Here is a 22,867-nt window from a genome sequence, read left to right as displayed (position 1 = left end):
AAAGTAATCAAGGGCGGTCATGAGGTGAATCAGGAGTCGCACCAGGATGCAGTAAGATGGCATCCAGTAAAAAGAGGGAGAAGGAGGGAATAATAGTGGGACTAGCTGGGTTTTCCCTCCTTCTGAAGATGGTGGGATGGGGGGGGGGGTTGGGGGTGGTGGGGGTGAAGCAGCTATAAAAGGAGAAATTGTAGGTGAAATTTCATTGTTTCAGAAGCATAGGCTCTGTAGAAAAATTGTTTATACACGGTCAACAGTTTATGAACCATATTATGTTTCTTAAGAGGAGAATGCACTTGAGGCACCTTAATACTTTAATATGTTTAGACATAGGTCTTATCTCTGTATTTTAAATGCCAGATGCTATTGCGATTTGTTGTCTAATGCCAGTTTTACACATCAAACTTTATTTATGCGATCTGTTGGCTGCTACTGAAAGATGCTGCTTAATACGTTGTTTCTACATTGCACTTTAACCAGACTATTATGCGGAAGAGGGGAAAAAAATGTTCTCTTTGTTTTTTATCTATTATCTATTATACGCTGCTTTGCACAATTGGCATAATCTGCACATCAGTTTGCACTTTAATCGCTTTATTAGATGGAAGAGGCTTTATCGGAAGAACACTTATTGGTCTAATATTTGCGTGATTTGCACAATTGGCACAACTTGTATTCTAGCTTGCAATACAGTCTGCTTTTTCCAACTAGGAAGAGAAGTTTGAGTCGCTATCAAGAGTGCTCCAGCCTGCCTATTGCTATTAGGAAGAGAAATCTTTGGTCGCTATCAAGAGCTGCTGCTTAAATGCATATTTTGCACAATTTCCACTTTAGTTGGCATTTGTCGTGGTAAGATATGTTATGTTATGTTAAATATATTTATAGCGCGCAATAGTTACTCCGAGGAGTGTCCCAGCGCGAAGCCACCAGAGAGGAACTAGAGTATGAGGTTATGGAAACAGATGGGTTTTAAGAAGACGCTTAAAACAGAGTGGATCCTTAGTGTTGCGCAGAAAGAAAGGAAGAGCATTCCAGGCTGCAGCCGCTTTGACCGCAAGCGAGCTACCTCCAATCCTGGACTGGGAGAAGCGCGGGACCCTAGCCAGCAGAAGGGCTGATGAGCGAAGAGCTCTGGTCGGAACATAAAAGGCAAATCGCCTCTACAGATATGGGGGACCTAGATTGTAGAGGGCATTGTGGGCAATGACCAGAGCTTTAAACTTGACCCTCTCAACCATGGGCAGCCAATGCAAGGCACGAAGATGAACGCGAACATTGCTACTTCTAGCGATTCCAAGAAGGAGCCTTGCAGCCGCATTCTGGATCACTTGAAGTGTATTAATGGAGTAAGCAGGCAAGCCCACATAAAGGGCATTGGCATAATCCAGGCGAGATAGTAGCAATGCTCGAACAACCGTTTCCCTAGCAGGTCTAGGGAGAAGAGGAAGAAAACTCCTAAGAACCTTAAGAAGGCCAAAGCAGCCTCCCGAGACCTTCTTGACTTGGACCGAAAAAGACAAATTGTCCTCGAACCAGACTCCTAAGTTTTTGACGGAGTTCCCAACAGAAGGAGGAGGGGGGAGATCAGGAGGCCAGATCTTACATCTAAAGTCCGAGGGAAAGTTGCCATATAGAAGGATCTCCGATTTGTCTTCATTGCACTTAAGTTGAGCTCTAGCAAGCCAACCGAATACCGCAGACAAACACTTCTGCACAGGCAAGACCGAATCCTCCCCCTTGCCCCAGGTAAAAAGAAGCTGCGTGTCATCGGCATAGGCTATCACCTTAGCCCCCCAACTGCTCAGCCAGAAAGACCAGCGGGGTGACATAGATGGTAAAGAGGAGGGGGCTAAGTGACGAGCTCTGGGGGACACCTGTGGGCACCTCCTGCGAAGAGGAGGCAGCCGGTGGTAACCAGACCTGTTGAGAACGACCCTCCAGAAAAGACCGCAGCCAGGCAAGTGCTAGGCCAGAGACCCCAATATCAGAGAGGCGGGAGAGCAGTCTGGCATGCGGCACCGTGTCAAATGCTGCTGACAAATCAAGCAATACCAAAGCTGCTCGGCCACCCGCATCTAAGCAGTCCCTAATAGCTTCCGAGATCTCCACTAGCGCTGACTCCGTGCTATAAGATGCCCGAAACCCAGACTGGGCTGGGTGCAAGGCCTCAGATCTTTCCACAAAATCGGCGAGTTGCCTGGTCACAACCTTCTCGCATATTTTAGCAAGGCTAGGGAGGAGGGAGATGGGGCGATAGTTGCCGGGCAGCGCGGGATCAAGGGATGGTTTCTTCAATAAAGGAAGAATTTTTGCCAGTTTCCAATCCGGCGGAACCCACGCCTCCCGAAGGGACAAGTTGATAATAGCATTCACCTCAGGGTTGATGGTCTCCGCCACAGCTGCCAGCAGTCTAGCAGGACATAGGTCCGAGGGTAAACCGGACTCAAGGCCCTTAAGTAATTTTAAAGTGCTAGCCATATCAACAGGAGAGAAGACCGACAGGGCATGATTCAGATCCCCGAACCGAGGTACAATCAGTCCATCTTCATCGTCAACCTGGAGCCCCGAAAACACAGTCAAGGACTGCTGTATCAACCGGATTTTATCAAAGAAGAAACCGGAAAGGGTGTTGCACCAGTCAACCGTGATCGGGCCCGAATAATTGAGAGCGACAGGGGAAGTAAAACTCTGGACTATATGGAAAATCTCCTTCGAGTTATTACCGGCCTGCTCAATGCGCACGGTGAAATGCTGCTTTTTTGCCTGAGAGATGGCAGAATAATAGATCTTTTGTTTGGCCCTCAGCGCGGCCTTAGCTAGAGGGCAGTAGTCCTGGCGGTGCCAGGCCCGTTCCAGCTTTTTGCACTCTTGTTTGAGCAAACGCAGCTCAGTCGAAAAACAAGGTTTTGTAGGCGAGGCTCTCGTAAACCGGGCAGAGGTGGGGGGAAGCCAACGAGGACATAGACTTGTCCAGCCAGTTAGTAAAACTGGCAAGGCTCCCCTCGAGATTATCGATGAGATTCGGCCTGGAGGCCGCCAAGACCGCAGCCAAAGACGCGGGATCAACCTTCTTAAAGGCCGGTTTCCGCGAAATAGATTCGGCAGCGTGGGGCGGACCAACCTTCCAGGAGAAGAAAGTAATAAAATGGTCAGACCACGCAAGGGGAAGAGGATCTTCTGCCAGAATATTAAAGTTGGAACAAATCGGGTCGAGGATGTGGCCACCCTGATGAGTAGGGTGGGTCACCCATTGGGACAAATGGGCCAGCTGAAGACTCTCTTTTAAGGCACATGCATCTGTACAAGACCCCTGATCAAGATGTATATTCAGGTCACCGAGGAACAGAAACTGGGAAAAGCGCAGTGCTCTAGAAATCAACCCATCTCCCCACTCCTGAATGGTAGCGTGAGCAGAGCCAGGGGGGCGGTAGACCAACGACCCACCAAGTAAAAAATGGGGGCTAACCTAATGCTGAAATCCAGTGCTTCCTCAGTACCCCAAGCGTGGGTTGCGCCCCTAATGAACTCCCATTTTTCTCTGAAAATAACCGCTACACCGCCACCCCTACCGTCTAATCGGTCAGCCCTAGCCACTTTATAGCCCGCAGGAATGGCCAGAGTGACATAAGGGTCAGAGTTAGAGTCGAGCCAGGTTTCCGTAAGGAACAGAAGGTCAACAGGGTGGTTGGAGAGCAGGTCAAAGATGTCAGAGTGATGTTTGAGGGAGCGTACGTTAATGAGGGCTGCAGAGATGGAAATTGTATTAGCAGACTTAGGCCGTCGGCCTAACACAGATGGGGCAACCAGAGGAATAGCCGGGAGACAAAAGCCACATACAGCACAAACATGCTCTTGCGTGTCCAACAAATCAAAATGGGAATGGGAGAGACCTAAAGTCGCATTAAGTGTTAGAAGCTCGTCCCTACCATAAGTCAGCGCAGCACGAGCCCCCCCCCCCCCCCCCCTCGAATTAGCAGGATAGCTAGCGGGCACGGGCCACATCCGGGGCGCGGACGGGCGCAGACAGTCTTGCCTTAGGCGCGCCTTCGGCGCGCCAGCGGCCCGTCCGCCCTGCGTGCATCTTTGTAGGCCGACAGCCAGAAAAACTAGAGAGCGCGCTAACAAAATAGCGCCTCTAGATGGCTGACCGGCACAACCAGGAAGTGAGTAAAAGCCCTCACTGGAGCAAAAGCACAATCTCCCCCCAAGTTCCCTCACACAAAGATAATGCGGTAGTATTTGAACCGAAAACACCCTCTCACCCAGATAATGGAAGCAGGCAAATACGGAGCGGAGAAAGTGCACCCTCTATTATTATTAAGATTATTATTAAGATTCTGGGGTATTAGTTTAGGTCCATGCAAGTAATTTTTTGTTATTCTAAATACCCATGATGAATAGGAATACATTGACAATCCTGTCCTTTAATGCTAGTGGTTTAAATAATAGAAGTAAAGCCTGTGCAGTAGAAAGCTGGCTGAAAGGTCATCATCCTGACGTTATCTTTATACAAGACATTTCCGAACTTTATCAGATGTCAGTGAAATGTTTAAGATTTGGTTGGGCTTCTACTGCTCATCTGTCTCAGGTATAGCCCAGAGGGGCATGGGCATCTTTCTAGGTAAGCATTTTCAATTCCATGTTGAAGCATCCCACTCAGACCCAGGTGGTAGATGGACGTTTCTTCATGGAAAAATAAACCAGGTAAACCTTATACTGGCTACAATTTATGCACCAGTGATAGATGACCCGCTCCCTATTTTACAATTAAGGCAAGCACTATCAGGTATACCCGGACAGATTATATGGGGAGGTGATTTAAATTTTTTACAGGACCCTTCTGTTGATTCAACAAAGATAGAACGTAAGCAAAATAAACCACAAGTTGCTATCGCTCGGTCTAGTTGTACGACCAATTTAGATATTGCAGATAATTGGCGTCTCAACAATTCAGCTATACGTGGGTACTCTCGCTATTCAGCAAAATATGATTCAGCATCGAGGCTAGATTTTTTCCTGACTTCACATAACCTTATAGTTAGTAAATATGAAAACATCTTAAATGCCTTCTCAGATCATGCCTTCATTAAAGTAGAAATTGCTGTAGGGAATACGGATGAAGGTGCATCCAGAAGGTGGTACTTTAACAAACTTAACCTAGCAGATGAACAATGGTGCACAGAAATAGAGAAGGAAATGAGTTCTTTTTTTAATATAAATAAAGACTCTGCCCCAATTAATGTAATATGGGACGCATTTATGGCTACATTAAGAGGCATAATCACCTCAAAGGATATTCTGCGACAAAGGGCTAAAAAGGAGGAAAGAATGACGATTGAAAAGAGGCTTGCCTCTGCGAATCAAGAGTACTTTAAGAATAAGAGCCCAAACACTAGGCACTAAAAGCCAAAAGGAGAATGAGGTAATTTTATTATGGACTAAGTGATATGGCAAGTAGGATCTACCTCCAGACAGGCTATGAAGATAGTGATTACACAGGAAGACATTTAGCCTGGCAGGTAAAGGAGAAGCAGGTTCGAAATAGGATCGAGAGTATTTGGAAAGAAGCAACTAAAACACGCTTAAAGAGTACGTCCAGAGACGTTTTAATGCATGGGCAAAGTGGGCTCTGGCCCAGGGCCCCAGCCTCTCAGGGGGCCCCCTGACACAGTCAGTTCCGTTCTCCAGAGTTTTGCCCTAATGAATTGAATATTTCTTAAACAGATTGTTTTAAATACTGTTTTCCTTTAATTTACTTTTTATGTACCTGATGTGTGAGTCTAGTACAGCCAATTTGCAGAGAAATGTTGTGTTTATGTTTCATGCAATATACATAAAAAAAGTTTTTTAGACCAAAACCAGGCCTAACATATAAGTAATGGGATCACAGAGATTATTTGCAGTAATATTGGTGTGCTGCTGCTGTGTTACAATATTGAAAACACACATACCTATCCCTGAATATTAGATGTAAACACATTTATTTATGAGAAGTGATGCATCGCTGTGTGAAAACAGGGATGCGTCACTTTTTAGTGCGCACTCCTTGCAACATGATGCATGCGTCATATTTACTGTATGACGCATCATGTCGCAAGGAGTTACAGATACGTCAGTATTTCTGACGTATCTGTAGGCGCAAAAGTGATGCATTGCTGGGGTGTGTCTGAAAATAGACGCAACTCCAGCAATGTGTCCTTTCACATGGGGCAAGCCCCACGTGAAAGGGAATGCATCAGTCTTACACCATTGATGCAATGGAGTCCTAGAAGTGGTGCACTGAGTTCTCATAGATTTCAATGCACCAGTTCTATGAGGCTTTTTGAGGGGGAACACCCACCCTGCATACAATATACCTGGCACTGGTATAACGTGGTGCAGCGGTTTACAAAGTGATGCATCAGCCTAGATGCGTCACTTTGTAAATAGGGCTCAACATGGCACATTTTTTACACTGCTAGTGTTTCACAAAAAGTGACGCACCAGCGGCATAAAGGTAAAGCAAAGCCTCATAAATAAGGCACTTAGAATTTGGACGAGTGTTCCTTTGCACTGTCAGGGACCTAATGAAATGAAATAGTGTATTTAATAAAGCACACAGCTACTCAGACTAGAGTGTCCTGGCGCATGCCTGTGGGAGGAAAACGTACATAAAAGACCCATCAGTTATTAAAAAGCCAGGTTTTTAAGTTCTTCCTGAAAGAGAGTAGGTGTGTGGTTAGTCTCAGAAACTCAGGAAGTCTATTCCACAATTTCGCACCTAGTAAGCCGAGGGATCTGCCTCCAGTGCGGGCAGGGCATATTTTAGGCATAATGGCCAGGTTGACATTGGAAGATCTTAGGGGTCTCGATGTGGAGTAGCGATTAACGCACTTATTTATGTAGCCGGCTCCTAAGCCGTGGAAAGCTTTAAAGAAGATGGTCATCGCTTTGAAATCCATCCGTTCTTTAATGGAGGGCCAGTTTAGAGACTTAAGAAAAGGGGTCATACTAAATCTGTGTTTAGGTCTCAGGATGGCTTTGGCTGCCGCATTTTGTACCACTTGTAGGTGCTGTGTAAGGGATTTGGGAAGACCGAGGTACAAGCTGTTGAGATAGTCAAGCTTTGATGTCACCAGGGCTTGCACCACGATAGTTCTGCTCTCAAGCGGTAACAGCGGCAGGATTTTTTTTAGCATCCAGAGTATGCTAAGCAAGCGCCAGTAAGATTTTGGATTTGAAAGTGCATGGAGAGTGTCTTGTCTGTGACAATTCCTACGTTTTTTACTTTCTCCTTTTCCGCAGGTGGGGGCGGCAGATCTTTTGGCCACCAAGAGCTCCAGTCAGGCGTTTCTGGATTACCAAAGAAAACAACTTCAGTTTTGTCAGGATTACACTTCAGCTGATTGATCTTAAGCCAGTTAAAAACCTTTGTGAGGCAAGACCTAATCATTGCCCCGTCGAAGTCGGTTCCTTTTTCACATGTAAAAATCAGCTGAGTGTCATCAGCGTAGGAAACTATTTTGGCGCCCTCTTCATCTACCAGAAATGCAAAGGGGATAGATATATATTAAAAGGGTAGGACTGAGAATGGAGCCCTGAGGGACACCTGCATTCATGGCCGGAACCGGGGATGAGAAAGGGGGAAGCCAGATGTCCTGAGATCTATTTGCCAAGAAGGATGACATCCACATTAAGGCGGTCCCTCCCCCCCCTCGGCCAATGTTAGCAAGTCTTTCCAGGAGCCTCTCATGTGGGACCATATCGAAGGCCGCTGACAGATCGAGCGGTATCAGAACAGCCTTGCCTCCCTGGTCCAGCTTACCCTTGAGAAATTCAGTCACTTCCAGCAGAGCATACTCTGTACTGTAGTTAGCCCTAAAACCGGATTGGGACTCATAAATGAGCATCCCAACTTCACTGTGTTTTTGGAGGGCCTTGTTTACATGCTTCTCTGATACTTTGGAGAGGGCCGAAAGAAGGGAGATTGGCCTGTAGGTGGCAGGGTCTGTCGGTTTGGCGTTAGCCTTTTATATCAGCAGAAGAATCTTAGCATTCTTCCATAATTTCGGCATGTTGCCTGAGGAGAGGGAAACATTATTGAGCTGGTTTACCATCGGGTTTATGGTGGAAGCTAATAGGTTCAGGATATTTGCTGGATATGGGTGGGTAGGAGAGCCAGACTTAATGCTTTGGAGAAGGGTCAGTGACTCTTCAAGCTGAAACTCAGGGAAAGCTAGTAAAGATGGAGGATCCAAGAGGTGACATTTGCTAGAAGAACTAAGGTAGAAGGTCAGTTCTTCCTCTGAGATGTTAGTGAAGGCTTGTTGGATCACAGAGATCTTTTCGTGGAAGAATTGAGCTATTTGATTATACCATTCTTCCGTGCATGGCCCTTCCTTTGTGCTGGCTTTCGGGCTGGTAAGGGTAAAGGATTTAACTATGCTTAAGATTTCCTTACTCTTATTTTGGGCATTTTCTTTATTGGTTTGAAAGAAGTTTTTCTTGGCTGCCTTCACGAAAATGTAATGATCTTTTAAGGTGTCTTTATACACCTTCTTGTCCTCAGGTAGATAGGATTTACACAATTTCCATTCCATTTTTCTACAATTTGTTTTGCTAGATCTGAGGGAATCGTTTAACCATGTAGCTAGTGGGGCCGACCTCTTTTAGGAGCTGGAAACAACCGGTACCTCTGCACCAATGTTGGTTCAGAGCCATGACTATTGATAGGGCGTCCGAGTCGGGGCAGCCAGACAGCTCCGTTGAGGAACAACCGAGAGCATCTGCTGACATCGGGATGGATATTTTATGGAACTTCCTGTAATTAGGGACCCTCCGCTCCGCGTTAGCCTGAGGGGCTGTGGCAGTGTTGGGAATGACACATTTTAATATGAGGTCGTCAGACCAGGTAATGGTAAGAGGTAGGCTTACAGATATGTCAAAGTTGTGAAAGATTTGGTCTAGGGTATGGCCATTCTCATGGGTGGCTGAAGAAATAGATGGAAACATGTTGCAGGCCTGCAGCGTCTCCAACAAGGAAATTGTTTGAGGGTCTTTTCCATTGTCCATATGTATATTGAAATCTCCCAGAAAAGGCAGTTGTTGTATTTTAAGGCCAGTGAGGTGGTGGCTGTATTAAGCGTAGTAATACATTTTCCAGTTGCACCTGGAGGTCTGTAAATCAGAAAAAACAGCTATGCTATGATGGGGACTAAGGTACAGCAGAAGCCTAAGGACTCTGCCCCCTCGATGTTTTACATCGGGATGGGAGAGCAGTCTAGTTTTTTATTGTAAATTATGGCGACACCGCCCCCCTTACCACTCGGTCGGTCCCTCCTAAGGATTTTATAACCCGTAGGGATGGCCGAGGTGATAGTAGGGTTGGAGGCTTCAGACAGCCAGGTCTCAGTGGGAAGTAAAAGATCAGGCTGTTCGTCTAAAAGTAGGTGACACGTGTGGTTCATGCTTTTGCATAGAGCGACAATTCAAAAGGGTGGCCTTTAAGTCCTCTGTTTTCTTATTGTTTTTACACTTATTGTTGTGTGGAAAGATCTTGGGTGCGAGTTTCCTGGGCTGGAGGAGAGACCAGTTGCACTTATTGCATCGAAAGTCTACCTCCAGGCTCGGATCAGCCGCTGTACACTGACGTAATGGTAGCCGCCTAAGGCTAAGCAGTTTTCCCTATTGTAATATAGTGGAAGAAACTCACCGGAGGAGAACTGGGTAGCATGGCCAGTGCCAGACGCCTCCGGGATGCTGACGGGCACAGATGGGCCTGCCTTTGGTGCGCCAGCGGCGTGCCCGCTGCACATATCCGTTTGTATCGGGACTATATAGACTAATGCCTATGATGCAAACTGGATCGCTAACGCACCTGAGGATGCAGAAACTGCGTGGGTGGAAGTGAGGAGCCTGATAGTAACGCCAGCCCTCCGCACAATCGGCGTATCAGCCACGGCGGACCTGGACTGGAGGAAAAGCGAGATGCGAATCGGAGCAGCTAAGGAAGTGTAGGCAAGGAGAATCAAGTAAAGTGCAAGTGCGCGTAGGTAGGAGAAATTGTTGAAAAGCACAGAGTAATTCAGCCACACATATACAATTTTAAGAGTATTAAAAACCTAGTAGCAGGGCAGAAAACACTAAATCCTACTGCTGTCAGCTGCACGCGTCCGTTTACATCGGGAATATATAAGTAAATGCCTATGATGCAAACTGGATCGCTAACGCAGCTGAGGAAGCGGAAACTGCGTGGGAAACAGGGGCTCAAATTGGATTGTAAATTCAAAGCTGTTCTGAACAGGGGCCCCCAAAATACGTTTGGCCCAGGGCCCCCAGAATCCTTAAGATGTCCCTGAGTACGTCACATAGGCGAGACCTTCCTTAAACATTATAAGGACATTTACCAGACAGACCATCAGGTATACTCGGAAGCTATTAATGAATTTGTACAGGAGTTGCCAATTCCAGTTTTGGACAAGAAATTCAGAGAAATATTATTAGCTGATTTTACGAAGGAAGAACTAGATTTAGTTATCAGCTTCTTGCCTAACTGTAAAGCTACTAGAGAGGATGACTTTCCTGCAGATTTTTTTTTAAAGATTAACTTTAATACTTAACCCCGAAACTCTTAAGACTTGTAAACTATTTATTACAAGGAGGTGATCCGCCCGGATCCTTTCGTATAGCAGTAGTGCTCAGCATCTTAAAAAAGCATAAAAACAGCGAGAATGTGAACTCTTACAGGCCCACAAGTCTCTTAAACGCGGACTATAAAATATTTACAAAACTTCTCGCTAATAGGTTAAATAGAATGGTGGGCTCACTTATAGGGATGGATCATTGTGGTTTTATAGTGGGGAGACAGCTTAATACGAGTTTTTTTACTAGAAGCACTGGTCTTTTTTTTGTTTATACAAACAAGATCGAGGCTCAGGTCTGGTTTTTAGACGCCGAAAAAGCATGCGACCTAGTCTCTTGGAACGATCCTTTTTCGATTTTAGAAAAATTAAGCTTTCCAAATGAGTTTATGTTTTTAATAAAGCAGCTCTATACGAATTCTCAGGCGCAAATTTTAATTAACTCTGTAAATATAGGGACCTGTCAAATAAATAGAGGCACCAGACAAGGATGTCCCCTGTCCCCGATTTTATTTGCGTTCTTTATAGAGCCATTAGCAATTGCAACTAGACAAAAACAAAAAAGCACATACGGTCCCTGTCCAAGGCATGACAAATATAAAACTATACGCCGACGACATTGTTCTTTTTTTGGATTAGAAAACAAGCACCCAGGCGGAAATTATGAGGATATTTTCAAGAGATAGGAGGCTATAAAATTAATAAGACCAAAACAGAAATATACTGTGTAATTGCTGTGCTAATTCCAGATTAACAGAAGTTAGACCGGTATATAACACTCACCCAAAGAGATATTTAGGGATTTATCTGACGGAGAGAGTAGAAGATCTATTTCACTTAAATTACACCCCGCTGCTGAAGAAAGTGAAACTTCTGTTAGCACGATGGAACCAGCTTCCACTCTCAATAATAGGTAGAGTTGCGCTAATTCGTGTGTCTATCCTCCCACTGTTCAATTTTCTTTTTAGCGCAGCTCCAGGTGTACTACAGACCTCTTTTTTTAAGGAGATAGCCAGTATGTTCTCCTCCTTTTTATGGTCAAATATGATACCAAGACTGGCACTTAGCACTTCAAGTTATCCTGTTGCAGAAGGAGGATTGTCTCTTCCAAATATTAGAAACTATTATTATGCGACATTTGCAGATTATAGTTTTAGATTTTTCTTTTCGAACCCTCAAGAGGCAGATCATTTTTTTATGAAAAAAATCTTAAGGGAATATAATATCACTGATCCTACAAGAATAACTAAGTACCCTAAGAAAGTACGCTATAAGATCCTTTAATGGGTACTTAAGCAAAAATCTCGACTTCTAGCATATTACAGCATCCCAAGAGTTAGTAATTAGACTAGACTTTCCCATATATATACACACAGGGGAAAGATGCATTTTAGAGTCCAGTATTTTAAGGTTGTGGGAAGAAAACAGGTATGTGCAGATCCGGGATTTTACGGCAGTTTACGATCTGTGATGGAATGCTCCAAACTAAGGCAAGAAGAAACTGAACCACATAGGCACTGCAAGGCCATGGTAACAGCAGAAAACACACTATAAAACCACATATTACACATCACAATTCAATAAGGGATTCACATTTCCAACTTCAAACTCTGTCAAAGAAGTGTGCGCTGTATTAGGACAGTATTGCTCTCCTGTTGTACGCTTCAAACCAAAAAGATTGCTCAGTGAGTTTAACACGTATTGGCGACACCTGCTGTGATCTGCATCTCACCTGCTGAATGCTAGCAAGGCGAATGCGGTCTTCAGTCCTTCTGAGGTGGATACGTTGAGCTCTAGTAAATTGGGCAATGGTTAGAGTAGTTATTTATAGCACTTAGAGAGAGACTTTTGGGGGGGGGGGGGGGGGTTTATATATATCCACATTCTGACACTAGGGTGCTATCAAACTGGTCTCATCATGAGGAGTCAAGGACTGTACATATTTATAGCTAAGAGGCCCCTGAATCAGCCGTGAAGTCTTAGATATCGCCAAGATAATATGACAATCCAAGACTCAACTGCGCTGGGCGAATAGAATCCAAGTCAACGCGCCATCACTTCAATCTCCAGCCTGTAGGGCCTACATAGGAGTATGGGCAATATTCAAAGACACGGGTATTAAAAAAGCATGGCTTCATATAGCGGGTTCTTTAACAAAAATATCTATTTTTAGATGACAAACACCTTTTCCATCATGCAACAGGAAACTCAAAACAGAATCCCCATGTGTAGAAACACGGTCAGCAAGGCACACACACCTCCGGAGCCTACAGCCTGAAGGAACCGGACAATATTAACCTCAAAGATATCAAACTCCTGTGGCACGGCTAACTTACATAAGGCACCAAAACATTTCCAAAATGATACACATCAATAGGAGTGCTAAGAGGGCAGCAGTACAAGGTCCAGCCAGGCCCAACTACAGAGCACATGGCACACTGCTGCATGCAGCAATCAATTATATGAAAACGATTCATACAGAGTGAATCAACAGAGTCAAGGCAAAATTCTACAAATCCCTTACAAGTGGCCCAAGAAATGGACTTGCACTCCCTACTTCTGGAATTACCCATACCACAGGTGTGGGTAATTCTGGACCATTAAAAGATGGGCCTCATGGATCCACTAAGAAATGAGCAGTTACCGGGTTATAGGGAATACCAATCTCCATTCCCACCTCTATTCCTCATTCACTGCTAGTATTTCTCCCAAATTTTGCCTGCTCTGCGAAGGTGACTCCTCTGACTTCAATTCTGCTAGGGCCAGTAACAGGAGTTACTGGCCAAATAGAATTAAGACAATTTGTGATGAGAGCTCAAGAGTCGGATTCTACGAACTACTGCACTTTCTCAAGAATCTCCATTCCTTACTTATAGGAGTCTATTAATGACAGGGCAATATGTATTCTAGGTTGCAGAGACAAATACAATTAAGTCCTCAAAGCATATAACTTCTGTCCGATATCGGAGCAAGGTTAGTAGACTGGGACCTATGCTGCTCTTGGACTACCCAATGATTACATGCATGAAAGCAGCACAACAAGATGACACAATCTACTCACGGAATCAAGTTCACGCTCTAAGTGCCCCAAATGTGATCTAGTGGCGGCTGATATTACTCATATATTTTTCTCATGTCCAGCCTTGTACGAGTTCTGGACCGGATTTGAAAATATCTTATCGCAAAAACAAATTGCATTTGGTTCTCTCTCGCCTTTGTCTGTATTATTAGACGTACAATCTATAAATTGCCCACACAAAGATTTATTAACAGTACTATTTTCTTGTGCTCGATAGACCATTGCTAGGGCATGGATCTCCCAGAAACCCCCACATATTCTGGAATGGTGGTTTTTGATTAATGAAATTTACACTATGGAGTGTGCTATTGCCAAAACGAGGGGACTGAAATCATGAAAAAAAATTGATAAGATTTGGGGAACTTTTCTTTAACCCTTTTCCTTTTTACGCCTTTGTTTACTTATGTGTATGGCCTACTTGATATCAAATGTATATGTTATTTTTATCAGCTAATCTTCGGTTTTTGTATTACTTGTGTTGTCAAAAATATTTTTTTAAATAAAAAAAGAAGGGAATTAAGAAGTGGTGACGAGAAGTTCACCTGGTCCAACTTCCTTGTCACCATCCTTACTATACCTTCACTATAATAGAAGAACAAGATCTCATTTTAGAACACTGAATTTCTGAGCGACAGTAGCCACATTAATCTACTGTATAAGGGATCAAACTAAAGATGTTTGTGACAAAGTAGTTAAATTCTTGGGATACTGAAATGAAGTTTGGAAGTAAACGAGGGATATCAAAAGTTAAACAGGAATATGATCTTTTGAACTAGAATATGATCTTTTTAACTAGAATATACTCTATCAGCCTAGTGGATGTTTTTTAGAATGTGGTTTCATTTAGAAAAAAATGTCAGTCATTTATTTTAAGGGGATTGTGGACAATACATCTGAACTAATTTTTAAATTGAATGACTGGAAATAACGAGGAAGTTGGATTCTGCATGAAACCTAGAGGCTTTTGCAATTGACACTTATCAGTAAAGGTGTTATTTAACTCTACACACAAATAGTACCTTACATCTAATAGACCAGAGCTTTCCAAAGTGTGTGTCGCGACACAGTACTGTGTCGCCTCCCACCTGTGGGTGTGTCGCGCGAGGATGACGTCTGCGGCCAGATTAGGAAGAATGCTCTTGCAATTAGTGACGCAGTACAGCGTAGGAAGTAGAAGCGTTAGGCGAGCGTGAGCCGAGCTTGTGGCCTTGTTCCCTTTACGATGCAGTGACCACGGAGCCGCCTCTGCACCCGAGGTAAATGTTCGACATTTTAAGACTCTGTTTAGGCTCCAGGCGATCGTTCCTGTTTAGTTACAATATCATATGCAGTTGTGCGATTCTGTGCAAATCCTTCATCTATCTTTTGTTTTTCATCACTTTCTCGCCTTTGTTCCCATCTCTCCTCTCACCACTAAGTTAACCCCTGGCCTAGTCAGATTTCACCTCTTCCGACCCTTCAAAGTTAAAACCACTCTGGCTCTCCTTGAATGGGCCACCTGCCCAGGGCAGAGCGGACTGTTCTTGGTGGCTGGGTCCGTCAAGTTTTCTCTTCTTCTCAGAATTATTTATACCGGAAAAACACGTTTATTTGTATGGTGCCCCTGTTGCTTTTTTATTTTATAGTGCATTTATCTCAAACCTCATTCATGTGCCCCACTTTTTTGATAATATTTCTTCTTATTGTGTGCATATTTGTCTTTGTGTGCTGTTTTACATTCTCCCCTGCCTTCACAAGCCAAACGAGCTGGCGCAGAGTCATCTGGTGCGGCTATTCACAACAAATCTAAATTAAGCAAGTTGAATCAGAGATACCTCAGTTAATAAATGTCGATGTATTAAATCGCCAAATTAGCATGATTGATAGAGATGCAGAATTACATTTATGCTGCTGTTTTTCCAGCCTGACCTTGCACACATGTGCCCCCACCCACACATGTGCCCCCACCCGCTCCCCGAATGTGTACAGAAGTCGTAACAGGTTCACCCCTCAGGCCCAGGCCTTGTGTCTTCCCGGAGACCCCAGTGAAGAAGTGAAATAAATCTCTGGTGGATGACGTGAGAGAGGCCGCCAATGCAAGGGGGGGGGGGGGGGGGGGTCCCAGCAGGCTGCAGCCCACCCTACTGAGGAAGGCTTCAGGCTTGTGATTGATGTTTTGTGGTACCATGGAGAGTCATTAACTTTTATACAAGATTGCAGTTATGTTTTTAGTCTGAAGCAACTGCGCCAGCGAAGAGGGTGGTGTGTTTTTAATCTAATATGTTTACTTCTGCTAACAAAATTAGAAGACATTACTTTCCCCAAGCACTATGCTACCTAAATAAATGAGTACAAACAGCCTAACCACAAGTTCATTAAAACAGCTGTAGTTGTAACATGAGACTGTCACCCCGTCACATTTTAACCATATGAAGGTATTTATTTTTATTCCCATAAAAGCATCTACATAATCTACCTGATTGCGATATAATTAAACAATAAACTATGAAATGCCTTAACAATTATACTTGATTAACCCACAAAGGTAGGGGGTGAGAAATAAAATCTTAACGGCACATAGCAAAGACAAAAGCACTCTTGACTGAGCATTTCGATCAGTTTACTGGTGTGTTGCTAAAATTCACTTTTGTACTCTCGCTAGCAGTGTTACACAGATTGTCAAATGTAATTAGTAGTGTCACTAACCTGACTTCACATGCAGTAAAGATAGAGCAAATAAAAAGCATTTGAAACTTAGCTTTCTCCTGTTTGCTAAAAGTGTTCAGGACTGTGCCTTCTAATTTTAGAAAAAGGATGAGAAAGGCCCCCAACGAAGTCAGCCCAATGCCTTTCTATCCACATAGCGGCGCAGGTCCATGCAAACACAACGGCCGGGTCAGACTGAGACAGAATATATTCCTGGCATCAAATAAAAGTGGCGCCCCATTAGTGAATTATACAGATAGTAAAGTGGCCAATGTTTGAAAATGAGGGCAGTTTCGACACACCGAAGGAGTGATTCATAAGGTATGGAAGACTGCATGGATTTGAACTTCCGCAGACAATGTTTCTGGTAATACAAGGGAAATCTACAGTAAAAACCTACCCAGCAGACTATAACACATGGCAACAAACAGCCAAAACAATGCCCACTGATTGACCTCTCAGAACAGCTCTTTAGGCATTGCCTGATTGCCCTGAGAGTTATAGTAGTTTTTGTTCAAAATCATTTATAGGCAATTCTAGAATTACAAAGAACTATACAGAGAAGAAAGCAAGGAGGGAGAAGGAAACAAAACATGTGCGAGGGGCTATTACAGTCCCCCCAATAATGTCACTACTGTGGTATTAAACAGAGTCAGCCATCTATAGTACACAGCATCTTAGAGCTGCCTCCCAGGTCATGTTACCGTCCATTTGTAGCCCTGGACCTCTCGGTTTGTACTGTGTGCTCCTGGGACCATGTCTGGTTACATTCATGTTTAGGCTTTCCAACCTGCATGTATTTGCCTTCCTGTTTTGTTTTTTTCTTTGTGTGCAAGTTGTTGAGTGTGTTTGTCTGCCTGCAAGAGTTTCTGCGTTTGTTTTGCGTGTTTATTCCACAACTGTGTGCGAGTTTCAAGCCAGTTGATTTTAACCATCTAGCAGGGCAGACATGGTTTCAGTTACTTGAGGGTGTACTGTCAAAGTGCAGGTGCTTCCGGTTTTGTTTTGGGGTGCTCCCGGAGAGTTTGTCTCGTTTCAGCATTGTGTGCTTGTTAGTCAATTGCCCTTTGTGTCTAGGAGAGTGCAAGCTTTTGTGTATGCGCGTGTCTGCAAATTTGTATTCACCATGCCATTGCTTCTTTAGGTCATCTCTGTGTGTGTGTGTGTGTATGTGCATGTGCTCGAGTCTGGAAATGTCACATATTTCTATGCATGTAATTGTATGTTTGTTTTTGAACATGTGTCGGTCATCCTTTGTCTGTATATTTATGTATGTTTGTGGCAGAGTATGAGGGGGAGGTATGGGAGACATTTACATACTTCAGTGTCAATGTGTGCATGATTATATTCTTGTTTCAGACACAAACCTAACCTTGCTTACACCCAGTTTTGCCAGTCACTGTCTGTTATAACTGTATCGCAATTGCTTTATTAACCTTCCTGCTTTCTCAAATTTGCTTGAAATTGCACCATTTGCCCACTATTTTGTCAAAATTTTCTCAGGAGGAGAACACCCCGATCCCCCTTTAGGTGGTTTGGGCTCGCTCGCTGCGCTCATCCGCGTTACCGTGTCACAAGATGAAGATTGTCTAAAAGGTGTGTCACCAACATGAAAAGTTTGGAAAGCTGTGTAATAGACCAAAGAACACTGAACTAACAGTAAAGCTGGAAACAATACTACTATACAGACTAAAACAATGCAAAGTTTGCAGCAACATCAGCGAAGACAAACAGATGTATAAACAAGGGAGGTGAAAGAGCGGATGAATAGCAATGGTCCCTTAAGATGCCCCTTGAAAATCTGCTCTGGGATCAACCAAAGCTAGGTGGGCCCCCATCCAGGAAACCTGACCACCAATGAGCTGTAGAATTCACCAACTTCAACCACCTACCAGGAGGAGTACCATGGACATTCTCCCTTAACTGAAAAAAAAGCATACAAGATGGGATCCAACCATGCACAAGAGGCACAGGTAGTGCAGATGTCTTATTGTATCAAGGATCTGCAATAATACAATCAGAAAATAGGTCTAGGAGCAGTACACGAAAAATAATGCTGTATCAAATCTTAGGGTGAAAGACTAACCAGGTTTCAAAATCACCTCATGAGACAAACATACTTGTATAGTTCATAATTAAATTTAGATCCCAACTATCCAATCAGTCCAGCAACTACCTCTGTAATCAGAAGGGTTTAAGGAAATAATGCCCCTCAGATTCCTACAAAAGTTCAAGTGGATGTGAAGCATCAATGGCAAGGCCCAAGGTGAACAGAATCTGCTTTGAAAAGCAATGGATAGTACAGCAGTACCAGTCACACAAAAATTACATCTGCTGAGCAGTAAAGATCGTAGAACGGAACCAAACCTCTCCTGGAAAAAGAACAGACCTTGACAACCTGACAGTCATGATTTCAAGTATTCAATTCCAGATCAGAGAAGAACAAGGGGTAAGGATAAAATATAATAATAAAGTACAAATGGTAATAAAGGAGAGTGGACTCTTGTGGCAGGGCACGTGCATACACCGCGAGAACATTGATGAGGAAGAGTTTAGCGATCTCTTGTAAACGTTTGTGCTGCAGTGCCAGCTATCAATGTAGTCGTATAGGCTGGGAAAAGCTTTCATGTTAGTGTTTTAAGGGGCTTTGTGTACGGTTCGTTCTCTTAAACTCTGTTTTTAAAGATCTTTTGAAAGTTAAAAAGGTATGCTTGCAGCGTTACTGGTTTTTGCATATGTGCCAGTGATCTAGACATAACTTCAATTGGTACATGCTGGTTTGCGATTTATGAAGCTAGAGTTGCTGGCGATGCATTAATACTCATGGGCAAAGAAATGAGAGAGAGAGAGTGTGTGTGTGTGTCATTAGTCAAAACTATTTGATTAGTTACACGCATAGTAAGCAACGGTCTGAGTAGAACCCAAAGTTAGAGGCGCGATTTACAATCATTAGCCTGCTACGGTTAACTAAGCTGGCTACGAGAAACTAAACCGCTCAGATCTAAAAGGGGTTATGCAGACAGTTAAAACAACTTGGTATTCCAGGATAATTACTGGGAGTCAATGGTTGCAAACGTATTTGCCAGAACAGATTACCCTCTCTCACCATCTTAACGATGCCCCTCTGCAGAGGAGCAACAGGGACTGCAGGGGGTGGCGCTTCTGCTGAAGATGCCATAATTAACCAGACGGGCGGGAGGTTAGTGTGTTAAGCGCGCTGGCAGCTGTCAGAGACCGGTACGAGAGCTGTGCACACTTCTACTCGGGCACAGAAAGAGGGGTCAGAGCCACACACGTTAGCTATCGCCTCACGCGCTTCTACACACAATACACAAGGGGGCGCGCGTACTCCGCAGACAAGGAAGCAGCGGCCGCTGGACGCTTATCGCGTTGATTTCCAAGCCTCGTTCACAAGTCTAGTTCTTCTTCTGCCACCGATATGGACGAAGGACTGTTAAGACACGTGTCTCGCTTCTGGACGAAGGACTAATAGGACACGTTTCCCGATCGACCACAAAGAAGAGCGTAGACATAGAAAGCGGCAAAGGCACACTTTTCTACATGTTGCAGATGTGCGATGCATACCCACGAGAAGTGATTTCAGGCGGCAGTATTTTTAATACAGATCTTGAGTTCTAATATTCCGTCCCAGCGTATTTTATACCCTTTGTGATTTAGGCAGTTGATCCCCATTTGGTTTTTTAAACCAAAACAATTATAATATAGCACCTAATAAAATAAAACCACAACTCAATAAAAATGACAATGTGCAATGTTCATTTGGAAAATATTTCTATACGGTAAAACAGCTTTGCTGTGTACAGAATGCCTACTCCAAGGAATTTTAGATGCTACAAAGATCTGCTCTTTTCAGAGCTAACATCTTAGACTGGCATCTGTGGATTAGACTCAAGCCCTTCTCACTAGGTAGGTGGGAGATTCAGCACTGTGTGCGAGAGGTTGACTTTACTCAAATTTCAATTTCAAAAGACCTTTATTCGAATTACTTGAATTCATAAAAGTACAGACATAAAAACAATTCATCATTACAATATACAATACAATATCTCTAAAAAATTTTATAAGGAACTAAAACAACAGTCTTTCAGGGATTTTCCATCATATTGCGTACACGGATTATTAGTCTTAAAAAGGTGCTAGTACGAAAAATCAGTTCCTCAGAGTCCAGGGAGAGTAACATTTGACGAGACTCCATAAGAGAAAGGGGTTTGTGTTTTCTAAAATAGGGTGTTAAAAACCAGTTGATATATTTTAAGTAAAATTTACAAAAGAATAAAAAGTGTAACTCATTCTGCTTACTGGTGCTATCACAGGGGCACGGGTTACGGTCAATAATTAAATTGTAACCCAAAGGGAAACCCAGCATGAATTTTATGGAACCGGCCCTTAATCGAAATAACAGAGACCTCTCCCAACTAGTCATAGGTAGAGTAAGATAAAGTGGGAGAGGTTGCCTGGGCAGGTCATTCTCAATATATCTAATAACCGTAGCTTTCAATGTTTCCCTTTCCAACCGTTCTGCCTCATAAAGTGCATATAGTGCTTGTCTGACCTCTACCTTGTCTTGACATCCAATACTGGAGGGATCTGCAAAGAGATCACCTTTATTCACAGCGCTTAATGATTTTGAAACTCCCGCTAACCATGGGATTAAAAGCCCATGGTCACATTTAAGACAATCTTTGATTATGTCTTGTGTTAGCGAGGCTGCATTATTCCTCCAAATTCTCAGCCAGAATAGAACTGGTCTGCTTCTAATGAAATCACAAACGTAAGGGAGGTTTAGCTCTTTGTGGCAGATAAATCCAGAGGACGAAATTGGGGCACCCAAAACTTTTCTGCAAAAACGTGTCTCTTCTCGTTGGATGCCAGGATTTTTAGCAGTAGCCCAAACTTCGGCCCCATAGGTGGCAACAGGAACACACTGTAATTTAAAAAAATTTAAAATAGCACTGGTTGCACCTAATTTCTTAGGGCGTGGGAGACTCAGTATTGAGTTAATGGCCTTCGAGAACTTGCTCGTGGCGTGGGCGGAATGCCCACTCCACGAGTTGTTCGCAGCGAAGGCCACCCCTAGATATATAAAAGAATTTACGGAGTCAAGTTTGTCAGACCCGATATGGACGGTGTTAAGTTTCCGTTTACCAGGTCCGCATGACATAACAAAGGATTTTTTAAAGTTCACACGCAGGTCCAAGCCCTCCATATGATGTACAAAATTTTCCACAAGCACACGGAGGGCATTAGGGGTGCGGCCCATAAGGACCGCATCATCTGCGTATAATAAAACTGGCAAGGGGTGCCCCTGGATAGTTGGGACATCTCTGGTTACTTGTTTTAGGGCCTTTGCTATGCCATTAATATAAACGATAAACAACAGGGGTGCTAAGACGCACCCCTGTCTGACCCCCCTGCCAATTTTTATAGCACCAGAGACTTCTCCTCCTGACCCAATCCTGACTTGTGCCCTAAGATCGGTATGGAGATATGCCAGGAAGTGTACTAAGGGCTCGTCCAATCCATAACTGAGAAGCATTGACCACAGTTTTGATCTGTTTACCAGGTCAAATGCGGATGAGAGATCCATGAAAGCGAGATATATAGGAGAGGATCGGGCAACGGTATACTTATCAATTATTAATTTTAAATTCAAGCATTGTTCGACCGTGCCCACCCCACTCCTAAATCCCATCTGACATGGATCCAATAGGTCAGAATCTTCAGCCCACTCTACCACCCTATTGTAAATGACTCGCCCAAGTATTTTTAGAGTATTGTCCAAAAGCGAAATTGGTCGGTAGTTTGCTGGGTCTGACCTATCGCCCTTTTTATAGATTGGAACAATAATACTAAGGGACCATGTCTCGGGGATGGACGCTCGTGTCATACTATTAAAAACGTTATATAAAATTGGTGCCCATAGGTCTGTGCTGTGTTTTATAAAATCTATCGGTAGGCCGTCTGGTCCAGGGGCCTTATTGCCTAGGCTCTCTCTAATGGCTGTCGTCACCTCAGGGAGATCAAACCGTAAGTCTCCCAACTGTTTCAGATCCAAGGTAATTATTTCTTCAGCGGGAGCAGCATATATGTTGGAGAAGTGGGCTTCCCAGGTAGGGCCAGTTATATTGCAGCCAATAGGGGATACATTTTTACCCATATCGCGCATTTTCCTAACAGCGGGCCAGAATTGCCCGCTGCTCTTTAAATTGGCGCTATCAACCAGGGACTCCCACTGTTCCATCAGAAGTGCCGCCTTCCTTTCAGCTATTTTTTGTTTGTAAAATTTCCTAGCTGTTTGTACCTCCGCTGTGTTCCTTGGTTTCATGGTTAGTGCCCTACGTAATTCCCTATTTGCCATAGAGCAAGCCGAATTGAACCATCTAGGGTCCTTCGTCTCAGGGAGTATAGGGACTAACAAATAATTTTTAATTGCCACGCATAATTTCCCAAAATCGGCAACTAT

General features: G+C 43.8%; 1 protein-coding gene across 2 annotated transcripts in view; it reads right to left on the bottom strand.

Annotated features, from left to right (window-relative positions):
• Nucleotides 1-22,867, bottom strand: part of SND1 (staphylococcal nuclease and tudor domain containing 1) — a 2,043,911-nt gene that overhangs the window by 1,997,766 nt on the left and 23,278 nt on the right. The window contains exon 1 of one of the 2 annotated variants that reach the window (XM_085653684.1): nucleotides 19,490-19,659. The exons of the other annotated variant lie outside the window; for it this stretch is intronic. Coding sequence (XP_085509810.1) covers nucleotides 19,490-19,561 — 72 coding nt within the window. The 5' untranslated portion in view covers nucleotides 19,562-19,659. Of the gene's footprint in view, nucleotides 1-19,489; nucleotides 19,660-22,867 lie in introns of those variants that run through there. 2 annotated transcript variants of the gene reach the window in all.

The sequence above is a fragment of the Triturus cristatus genome, chromosome 4_1 (genome assembly GCF_964204655.1).
Source record: "Triturus cristatus chromosome 4_1, aTriCri1.1, whole genome shotgun sequence".
NCBI lineage: Eukaryota > Metazoa > Chordata > Amphibia > Caudata > Salamandridae > Triturus > Triturus cristatus.
The sequence above is the reverse complement of the archived record's forward strand: the minus strand, read 5'-3'. Positions and strand labels throughout refer to the sequence as shown.